We start from the raw sequence: 12,031 nt of genomic DNA on the forward strand, positions 1-12,031 counted from the left end.
GTTGAATCCTCAAGTGAGGGGCATGAGTGTCTGACTCTGTCCCTTAATGTGTGAATGGTCAACTAATTCCATCAACAGTACAAATTCTTCTATTATTTCTAGACTCTAGTTAACAGTGGTAGTATATTTAAGCCTCAGCCAAAATTTTTCTGCTAGCAATATTATAACTGTGTTACGTAGCTGCATTGGGGCAGCAGACAGAAGAGCTTCATGCAAACATTGTAGTTGCTTACTTTAATTACAGTTTATTCATAATTTCACAATTCCGTTATGAACAAAGTACATAATTCACTTGAAGCATTCTTCATGGAACTATATCCAACGACTCTATTCACTTTTCTCTATTTGAAGAAAAGTGAAATGCAGTTGTTGGGTGCAACCCACTGTCTTCAGTTTACTTAAACTGAAAAATTTACCAACTTTCATCATGCAGATTTTCATTGCTGCACTTGCCACCCTCAGATGTCTCAGAGCTGAGATGTAAAAACAGGTGTTATCATTTATGTTTCTGCAACCTTTTTATTATTCATGTAAACAGTAAATTTATGGCTGTGGCTCACTTTCTGTGTTCCATGCAAAATGGTTGAAACTTTAACCATGCTAAATACCTTGAAATCCAATGGCTGGATTCTGTTCTGCAGAATGCTGTGGAAGTGGATTTAAGGATCTTTAGCATTGTAATCAGATAGCTGGAAAGGATCAGAAGTTCACAAATCTAGTTGCCATTCTCAGACATCTTCTAATTAAAATAACTATTCTACCAAATGGCTTCATAAAACATTCATGGCAACAAATCATAAAGAAAAGCAGCATATAACATATTGAAATATAGCACAATCAGAATGCTAAAAGTATAAATATATTTCCCTTAATGTAAGGATGAAATAAAAAATTACCTTGAAATATGTGTATGCTTAGCATTTTAATAATTTTGATTTGCATCCTTTCTCTTGTGCTAACTTTAAATTGCATAAACCTGTGTTTTCTGACTTGATTATTTTCTGTCTTGTATACTACCCAAATTCCAATATTGTGCTTAGTGCTGATACTAAGTAGCCGCTTTTATGCAAAACTCAGCCATGAAGCCCATCTATGGAAATTGCCTGCAACACTGGAGAGGTTGTATCAACTAGTAGCACCAGATTTACTCCATGGTGACAGGAGCTGTGATGTGAATTCCCCAGCTGGAGTTGTTGTATTAGGAGTTAATGTCTGATCCACTGGTTTCAGAGTTGACTGAAATTGAATCCATCAAAGATGAAGGTCCTTTGTCTGAGCCATGAGAGGGTGGGATTGGCAATCTATCTCCGAACCCTTGATGGGACATCATTGGTGTCAGAGCCAACAGTGAGGAGTTTAGGTGTGATGCTGGATGCCTCACTTTCAGTGGAGGCCCAGGTCACAAATGCTGCCAGATCAGCTTTTTATGATCTTCAGCTGATCAGGCAACTGATACCCTATCTCTTCCCACATGACTTGGCCACGATGATCCATGAAATGTTCACCTCCAGGTTAGACTACTGCAACTTGCTCTATGCAGGGCTTCCTTTGACCCTGCTCTGGAAGCTTCAGCTAGTACAAAATGCAATTGTGTGCCTGCTGACTGGATCATCTGTGTGGGTGCACATGCAGGCAGTGTTGCACCAGCTGCATTGGTTGCCACTTGAGTACCAAATCAAGTTCAAGATTATGGTATTAACCTTCAAAGCCCTATGCCTTGCGTTCCTCTGAACACCATCTTCTGGTGGTCCCCACCCTAAAGACATCTGCTTAGCCTGAACCAGCCTGGTGGAACTCCTTACTGAGTGAGATCTGGGCCCTGCAGGACCTATTACAGTTCTTCTGAGCCTGCAAGACAAAGTTGTTCTGCCAAGTCTTTGGGTGAGGTGGTGAGTGTCCAGTTATATCAGCCTCCCCTGCTCTACCCGTCCCTTCCATTCCATCTTAATGCTTAGTACCTCTCCCCAAATCAACTGATCCATCTGGGCATACATGTAGTGTCCTCTGGGAGCTTCTGTAATACTCTTGCCACCTTGTGGTTATGCCACTGGGCTTTTAAAAACTGGATTATTGTTTGACTGTTTTGTAAACGTTTTGTTCTGTTTGAATTTTGTTTTGACTGCCCTGAGTTCACTTGTGAGGGAGGGTGGGTTACAAACATAGTAAATAAATAAGTAAATAAATGTGGTGCCTGATGCCAAACTGAATCAGCCCTATAGCTTGTATTCTCTGAGAAGAGCACCAGAGAAAGGACAAATCTATACCTGAACCTCCTTTTAGAACAGTTGTTTTTTAAATGTTTGCCTGACAGAAAAAGAAGGTCCCTGTAAATTGCTGCAATATTGACAGTTACATGCCACTTTCTTAAGCTGTGCTGTTTGATGGTATTAGGAGCCAATAGTGTAATTTGTTTTTATGATCATATTGCTTCCTTAATTCCAGCTTTAGATATTAAAGAAAAATGCTCTGTGAATCTATTTGGTTCTACCTTCTGATTTTGCCTTAGTTTACCTTCAGACTTGCTTTAAAAAATGCACTGTTGATACTAGAACCAAGTTGGGAATCCATTCTCTCTAAGAAGAGGTTCGAGATTTTATTCTAAATATCTTATTGACTGATCATGGCTGTTTAAGCTGTGCAAGCTGGCCAGTCCTTGCCCTTCCATCTTTCCTCATTGTCTCTGGGTAAATGGAGGAGAAAACAATGTGAGCCACTTTGAGTCCCCACTGGGGAGAAAGCCAGAGTGTAAATGATGTAAATAAATAATCTCTGGGGGTTAAACAGTATCAGTGTGACACACAGCATGTAGTTAGTGCAGCCATTGCTGCTAGCCAGCAGTGTGATCTGTCAGCGTCACACAGATGTGTAACCTAGGGGTGATCTGGAAGGATCTTACCCTTTGCGGGGAAAGCTGTCTCTTTGCATATGTGAATCAGTTCTGAATGAATACAGTTTCTAAAATCCATATGTATTCTCGACTAATTTTAGTTTTGAAAAATTAAAGGCTGATTTATCTAACTGCTGCATAAGGCTTTTTGAATTCCTGTTCCTTTCAAAACTGGGCTTAAAACATTTTACATTAGCAACATAGCTGAATGTTTTTCTGGAGAAGGAAAATGCATAACTTGATTTTTTATATTTTACAGCGCCAGCTTGCAGGTTTACTGTTTGACCTCGGATGTACCAGTTCAGCTCTTCAGATCTTTGAAAAGCTTGAAATGTGGGAAGATGTAGTTATCTGTTATGAAAGAGCAGGACAGCATGGAAAGGTAGAATATTTTTTGTTGTATCTGTATATAATGTATCTCATTGTTTGTGTTTACAGGAGGTAATATATCAAAGGCCTGTTGGCAGGTGCCATGTAATTGTTTTCATTATAGTGGAACATGCATTAGGAGCATTGTAGTGACAAAGTTTGGAGAACCTTTTTCTCCAGCACCATTCAGAAGGGTCTTTATTGCTGCCACAAGGGGTATCTTTTCTAAAATCATAAACTGAAAAGGACCAGAAAGCATGATGGTGCAGCCACTGCCTAGTCAAGTTCCAGATACAAGACAGCTGAAGAGAACAAAGGGCAGTTTGCTTCAGATTGCTAATTCAGGGTCTAGACTGAATAAAATTTTAATCTTGAGTGTTTAAGAAGTTTTTTAAACTTTTATTTTCTTTCAAAATTGCTCACCAGCTTCACCCACAAAGGCTTTAGAAATGCAAGTGGTAGATACAGTGAGCTGGTCAAGTCACACAGACACACCTACCTTTCTAGCTATAAAGGTGACACCCACCAGGGAACAGAGATCTGGAAAATTTGAGGTGTTAGAAAGACAAAAAGAAGAGCTTCCTGGAGACTTGAGGAAGAGTTTCTCTGACCATGACCTAGCCAGTGGGAGGGGAAAGAGATGATAAAATTCCTTGGCACAAGAAGGAGGGGCCTTTGGGGCTAATTCCAGTGAGGCAGGGTCTGAGGGGGCGATCATTGCCATGTGCAGGACTGTAGGACTGAACGGAGGCTTCAAAGTAATGAGAACCCTTTATGCCACTGTAGCCTTTTTAAGTTGTAGCGTCTGCCTTAGGTTAACTTCCACTAGGCCCTAGGACATGTAGTAGGACAAAGGAATTGTGTTTTTATACTTTTCTTTTAGATTCCTTGTTCTATCTGTTGGTGTGCTAAGTGTGGACATTTTCTTTGTAATAAATTTGTTATGGTTTTGATGTTTGTAGATCTCCACTGTTGTGGATATGCTATTTTAAAAGGAACACCAGGAAGAAGGGGAGGGGCAGTCAGTTGGCAAAAGTGGCTGCTCCCCCAGTGTCCTCTGAGTACAGTAAGCTCTTCCTGTGGTAACCATATGCTGTGGAGTGGGAGACACAGGCACAAGATGAGGCCTTAGAATGGTAACAAGGGGAAGGAAAACTGAGAGCCCTGGTCCCCTTGATGGACAGTTCCTACAATGATCAAGTGGTGGCAGTGGTTGAACTGGGAGAGGGAGAGAAAAAAAAAAACGGTTTGGAAGTTGGGAGACCCAGATGGGTGGGGGGGGGACATGAAAGGGGGGGACTTCCGATGGCAACTGCAGGTCACAGAGGGCTGTTCTGCCACAGGCTTCGAAATGGAGGGGAGAGGTGGAGACTCTTAGAGGAAGAAAAAGGAAGTGGCAACCTCAATGTTCTCTGTGCCCTCCTCTATAGAACCACATGACCCCAATAGTACTGCTCAGCATTCCAGGGTTAGCTCTTCAGAGATCATATGACACAGTCTGATGCCAAATTCATCCATGTCCTTCCATTTCTCCTGCTTTAGGTCTGTCCCTCCCAAAAGTTGTGAAGTTTAAGCCATCCACAATCTTCTGTGCAATTATTAATACATAGCTGCCCGTTTAATAGATGGATATGTGTTTTTGTGATTTGTAAATGTTTATTGATTTTAAACTGTTGCAGTGTGGTTTGTTTATTTGTTCATTTTTTTTGCTTTCTCCCCAGTGGGCACCCCAAGCAGCTTACATCATTCTCCTCTGTTGCATTTTATCTTCACAACAGCCCTGTGAAATAGGTTAGAGTAAGAGAGAGAGAGACTCCAGGTCACCCTGTAAGCTTCTACAGCAGAGTGGGGATTTAAACCTGGGTGTCCCAGATCCTAACACAAAACTCTGACTGTTATACCACTTTGGGCTGACTTGCAAGAAACCTGTTTGCTCTCCCTAACCCCTCATTTATTTATTTCATACATTTTTATCCTGTTTCCTTTGAGCTCAACAATGCCATTCCCCTCCCACCTTTTATCCTCTTAACAACTCTGTGTGGTAAGTTAGGCCCATAGTCACCAGCAACCTTGATGGGAGGTTGGAGATTTGATCCTAGCCAAGCCACTACATCATGCAGCTCTCCTTACTCAACAACTCGAAGTATTACAAAAAACACTGAACAAGGATTGTAGAAGAGAATGGAGAGAAAATGGTTTTGACAAATAGGGGTTATAAAGGTGTAAATAAATAAAGCGGGATTAGAGGAGAAAGGGAGAGATTGCCCAGTGTGTTTTGATTTAACTATTGGAAGAAGCCACTTTTAATAGAATAATTCAATGAGACATTTCAGGGTTAAATTATTGGTGTCTAAGGCTTTTCATCGCTTGTTTGTGACTTTTCCCTCACGTTTCATTCCAACATGTTCTGCACACTAAATTCAGTTTTGGAAGTATGTTGATTTTCAGTGCTGAAAGACCATTGTTTTTGAAGTTTCGAGCAGCTCTTTGCATTCATCACTTGCATGTCTGGATAATGCCTGAATGCTACAATACATTTTTAAAAGATTGGTAAACTAAAACTAAATGTGAATTTCACCAAAATTGAGTTATTCTGCTGCCACAGATGAATTAGATTTGCATGCAATTGCCTCACATCTCCAGCATACAATGCCATAAGCTGCTACATTTGGGTTATGGTGGGGTTGGTTTTTTATGTAGCATAGCTTTAACAATTTGGATTCAGCAACATTGATAGCTGTTGCCCACGTTAGGAACCCAGTTCTTGGTTTTATGAAAATCATGTACTGTAGATTCAAATTCTATTTTAGTACCATTTTGGTCTTAAATAACATAGTAGATTTGTGCTGTCTTTCTCTCATAAAGCCTGTTGGAGTGAAAGTGTTCTGGTCCAAAAACATATTCTTCAGACATCAAAGAACTGTTTCTTAGTGAGAATCCCTCCTGTTTTTTCAGTGCATGAGCTTTAGCCTGCTTGGAAACTAGACAGGATGTTCTATGGAAACAGTCCAGTGTCTACAATTTATTAATTGCCATCTGTGTCCACATATTTGCTTCTTCAACAGCTGGATATGTAGACGGACTAGAATATATTTCAGTTCTTGCAGACATTGGTGAGTTGTGAAAGCAACATTACCCCAGAGTAGGAAACGACTGGTGCTTGCACAGGGGACTACCTTTACCTTTACCTTTATCTACCACTGTGTAGGAAACATGATTCCTTTGAAAAATATTTGTCCATGGTCGAAGTACTATTGCAAAGAAGAGATTTCAGCCTTATGGCAGAGGCAGACTATTCTCTTTGGAGACTGTACAGTACAACAATGCAACAAATGGCAAATGAGAAGAGAATGTGAAATATTGGTTGCGAGTATAACTATGATATGATTTAAATAGACAGCCGTGTTGGTCTGAAGTAGTAGAACGAAATAGGAGTCAATGATATTGTTTGTATGTTGTTCTTTGCATGAAATGTTTGAGTGGTCAGAAGATAACAGAAAGTCAGTAAGGCAGACATGGCAGAAATTATGCATTTATCACTGGTACTTTCCAAGGAAACAATCACTTCTGGAAAAGAAGCTTAAACTATATTCCTTGCCAGTATGTACTTAAAGCATGTCTACAACAAGATAGTATGTCATTTAAAATTAATTTGATTGGAGACCAAGGTTGATTCTGTACCCAACAGAGTACTACAGTAGAGAATTCCTGAAGTCTCTTTAAAGGTAAACTAGGGTATTAAAACAGGAAATGTAACGTGTAGGTCATGCTTCAGAGAGCTAGTGATAGCACATATTTCCAACAGAATTTTTCTGAAGGATTGTATCTTAGCTCCCTATTCTTAGAAAATTCTCAGAAGTTCTACTTCAAAAATGTTTCTTTACATGAAAAAACTGAGCAGTGGGTAGAGAATATCATATGTTCTTTGTTGATCATTTCAATTTTGATTGTACCATATTACCAACCTGCAGATTTCAGAGAACTCAAAATTGTGTTGAGGTTCTGTGAGAGAAAAAAGAAACCCAAGTACATGTGACCAGGGCTTTTTTCCCCTATGGGAATGTGGTGGAGCAGAGTTTTGGAACCTTTTTGTGGAAACAAAATTCTCAAAAAAATATTTAAAAGTTCATGAGGGGCACTCGTGCGTTTCTCCTTCATTTCCCTCTTGAGACTTCCAGCACCTCTTTTTCCAGAAAAAAAGGCCTGCATATGAATATGCTAGATTGTTGCTAAAACTAAATATTACAATAAAAAGTAAAAATATTAGTTCTAAAATATTAAAAAGTACTTTTAATATAGCAATACATTTAATTTGCTTTCCTCATATTTTCCCCACCCCTTTAAGAACTTAAGAGATGTCATTTTGGATCACGCCAATGAGCCATCCAGTCCAACACACTGTGTCACACAGTGGCCAAAAACCCAGGTGCCATCAAGAGGTCCATCAGTGGGGCCAGGACACTAGAAGCCCCTCCCGCTGTTGCCCCCCCAAGTACCAAGAGTACAGAGCATTACTGCCCTGACAGAGAGTTCCAACAATACGCTGTGACTAGTAGCCACTGATGGACCTCTGCTCCATATGTTTATCCAGTCCCCTCTTGAAGCTGTCTATGCTTGTAGCCACCACCACCTCCTTTGGCAGTGAATTCCATGTGTTAATCACCCTTTGGGTGAAGAAGTGCTTCCTTTTAAAATCACTTAGGAAAGAAGCTTTAGATTTTTTGGCTAATTTTTTTTTTTTAAAATTAATAGAGAACAAAACGGAAATAAGTGGATAATATAGTAGAAAATTATAGCTATGCCATTTGGTATAAACCACAAATACAAATATTAAAAACAATTAGAATGTTTGATGCTTGTTTCAAGAATAAAACAAAATTCTGTGATTGAGAAGATGTGTCACAACTGCTTGTCAAACTGTGTTGTCTTCAAACTGGAATATTCATATCCCCATGTATGAACACAAGAAACTGCTCTGTATCTTTTTATGGGAGCTACTCAGCTTCATGCATTTCCGCCCCGCCAACCACCACCTCTTTCTTCGCATATAGTTCAAAAATTAAAAACTTCAATATAGTTTGTTATTCAAATGGCACCTTTTAAAAGCAGGTGCTTAATTTTTCAGCCAATTACAATAGATATTTTCAGAGCTTTTTTGTAGAAAAAGCCCAGCAGGAACTCATTTGCTTATGAGGCCATACCTCCTCAGGCCAAGCCAGCTGGAACTGTGTTCCTGTGTGTTCCTGCTAAAAAAAAAAAGGTCCTGGATATTTTTCTTTTGAACTAGGATTCCAAAACATGGTTTAATTCTGATTTGTTGGCGGGGGGGGGGGGGGGACAACATAGTTTAGGGTTGCTGCAAAAGGTGAAGAGTTTAACATTTGAACCTCATGTGAGGGAAGATAGGAAAGGGAAAAGGAGTGCACAAGTGCAAAGATTCCCAGGCTCATTTACATAGTTTGTTGTTAGTGTTTTAACCTTTTCACTGCATTACACCATTAATCCACCTAGCCTGCAAACTCTCCAAGATATCAGGAAAGGTATGATCTGCTGATATGGTTTTTAATAAAGATGCCAGATATGGAAACTGGATTATTTGGGGTGCAAAGCCAAAACACTGCTGGCAAAGAATTCACTATAGACCCAGCTCAGAGAATGCAGTTTTGTGAACTAGAATGTATAATATTAGTGAATGTCAGTAAAATATTTAGCCTGTGGTCTAGCATACAGTGCTAGGCACTGCCACTCAGAGGCCAGGCTTTGGGAGAAACACAAGGCTAAGTTAAAGGAACAACTCGCAGTACACTTTTCACCTCAGGGTTATTCTTCACATTGCAGACTCTCATTCCTGAAGAAGGATAAAGGGAAAAGAGACTGTACTGCTGAGATGAGTTTGTAATCTTAAAAAAAAAAAAATTACATAGTTTATTAATTCTACCCAACAAGCAAGTTTTGTTAGTCTGCATGTGCTTCTCTCAGGCCAAACCATATGAACCTTCTTGTTAGCTAAGATAATCATCAACCCTTCTCCATGTCATCTGAAGTGAGGGGAGTATTTACTATAGTGAGACCTTTCTTCTGTAGTTATTTATTTATTTATTTTAGTATATTTCTATTCCGCCATTTCCCCTTGGGCTCAGGGAGGAGTACAACATATGATAAAACAATAAAATAAAATAAAAATGTTCTATAAACAAACAACTCGACAGCACTCAGATTACCATGTCATCGCATATTGCCCAGCGTAGCCATCTTACATCATGATATCTCAAAGAGATGGCAGTTTTAAATCCATTTCCTAGCACAGATGACATTGCTGCACAGGGAGGCCAACCTGATCAAGAATAGACACCCGCAGCCTCAGCTAAAAGTCTGGCAGAACAGCCCCGTTTTACAGGCCCTATGGAAGGCTAATAAGCCAGGTAGGGCCCAGATCTCAATAGGGAGCTGATTCCACCAGGTCGGGGCCAGGACTGAAAAAGCCCTGGCCTTAGTTGAGGCAAGGTGAGCATCTCTTGGGCCAGGGACGGCCAACAGATGTTGGGAGGTTGAATGTAACGACCTCCTGGGCATATATGGATGGTTATTGGACTATAACATATAGTTATTCCACATTTGTGGAGTTCCCTCCTGAAAGATGTTCACCTATTGCCACTTCTATCATTTTTCAACCACCAGACAGAATGTGTCATCTTTATACATTTTGATAGTTGAGTACTTTTCTTCTGTTCTCTGACAAGGGCTTGTTTGCTTGCATTATGGCTGCCTCAGATTTTTATTTCATGCTACTTTTTAATTACCAGCTTGTTCTTAGAGTGGTTATGTTTGATTTTAACAATTTAACTGGGTTCTGGAAGTCACCTGGAATGCCATGTTAGGGCAAAAATATAGTATATTTGTACAATATAATTCATTTTTGTGGTACCAGACTTGTAACTGTGTATGTGCAGGCCCTCTGTGGAAAATTGTAGAGCTGATTTAAATGTAATTAGTTCACCCTCTCCAATTGTTCTTCCCACCTTCTGCTTACCTTCTCCCTCAGTTCTGTCTTCACTGCCACAGAAAGAAGGCACTTCAGAGTTTTCAGCTATCAGAATGACTGCTGAAGATATCCTGAGGGTATCTACTGTTGACAAGAAGTGAGGCTTTGCATTTCTGTCATTTTGCCCTTATGACTCAAAAAACAAAGATAGAGCAGTCCAATAACCATACATTATGCCCTCATTGCCTCTATTATGAGCATGTTTCAAAATTATCTATATAAAAACATTTTCTTTTGAAGGTGAAAAATGAAAAAACGCTTTGTGTTAAAGCAGTGCTTTGGAAAGAAGCTCTGGCTGGTGCAGACACATCAGTTCCCATCCTCAAGAGAGTCATGTTTTTCCATCAGACCAATGGGTTTAGGTCACTTCTCTTCCATTGGCAAAGAAATCTGAACCACTTTACATCCCTTCAGATGCATGGAACTTGATCCAGTCCATTAATTATATCAGAAGGGGGGGGGGATGTCTCACCTGCAGCCAGTCTAAACATGCTACAAAACAAGCGAAGGCTAAGTCCAGGCATGAAAACCTCTACAGCACAGATCCAAGCATATGAGGGAGTCCATCAATACATATAGTCAGTAAGAAAAGCTGATTCCCCTAACAAAAGAAAAGAAGATATAAATGATGATTAAATCTCTTCGCTAGCTTGAGAACTCTCTTGAGGGAAAAAGACCAGTAGCAATTGACCAAGACAATTAATGGGGACTATGTAACTGACTAACAGTTGGAACCATCACTTCTCCAAACACTCTGAACTGAACATCCCTTTACACTGACCATCCCTTTCTAGGAAGCAAGCTTGCTAATCTCCCATTTAAAAGGTAAAGGTAATCCCCTGTGCAAGCACCAGTCGTTTCCTACTTGAGGGTGATGTCACATCATTTTCATGACAGATTTTTTTATGGGGTGGTTTGCCTTTTCCTTCCCTAATCATCTATGCTTTACCCCCAGCAAGCTGGGATCGAACTCAGGTCGTGAGCAGAGCTTGGACTGCAGTACTGCAGCTTACCACTCTGCGCCACGGGGCTCCTCAGTCTCCCCAGTCTCCCATTTAGGACTGCACAAAATGTCATTAACCTGTAGCAGGGTTGCATTTATCTATAACTGATGTTGGAGAGGTCATCTGTGCAATCACACATCTTTCCCTCTGACCTAAGTATGAGCTCTCTAGAGATGGCAGTTTCAAACCAAAACAGCTAGGAGAGGGGTAAGGGCATGAAATGAATTACCTCTCCTCTTCACATAATTTGAAGTCAAGAAAACAAAAGGGAAAGGGAGTGCCTCATGTACTGTTCCTTTCTAGAATTCTCCATGTCTGACCTGCACATGTGCAGCTGCCCAGATGTTCATTCAAAATTAGTTACAGGAAAGCTTATTACCTTGTTATGTTGACTTTTCAGGAAGAAAAAATTAGATTTTATGCTCATTGGCAAAATTTGGTTTATACATTCCTTTCAAGCAGCAAGTGGGAAGCTGTATATTTGGAAACACCTCATGAGAAAAACAATTCTGATGCATTAAAATTAGTATACTTGGAAGAAGGGTTCCTGCCATGCTTTTTCTTCTTGACATGCTATTTCTCAATTTCCAAGGAACACTAAATGTGATTTCTCCCCCTCTGTATTTCAAAGTTGTATATTCCAAGGAAAGCTTAACCACTTTTACATGGTCTGTAAACTTGGTCTGTAAACTGATCCTCAGAATTGTTTATGTTGAAGGTATACCGACA

The 12,031-nt window shown here is 40.0% G+C and overlaps 1 protein-coding gene across 1 annotated transcript in view; it reads left to right on the forward strand.

The window, feature by feature from the left end:
• Window positions 1–12,031, forward strand: part of TTC27 (tetratricopeptide repeat domain 27) — a 169,336-nt gene that overhangs the window by 96,155 nt on the left and 61,150 nt on the right. Inside the window, exon 12 of the mRNA XM_060244359.1 lies at window positions 3,147–3,269. Within this exon, the coding sequence (XP_060100342.1) occupies window positions 3,147–3,269 (123 nt within the window). The remainder of the gene's footprint in view (window positions 1–3,146; window positions 3,270–12,031) is intronic.

Source organism: Heteronotia binoei, chromosome 1 (genome assembly GCF_032191835.1).
Source record: "Heteronotia binoei isolate CCM8104 ecotype False Entrance Well chromosome 1, APGP_CSIRO_Hbin_v1, whole genome shotgun sequence".
Classification (NCBI taxonomy): domain Eukaryota; kingdom Metazoa; phylum Chordata; class Lepidosauria; order Squamata; family Gekkonidae; genus Heteronotia; species Heteronotia binoei.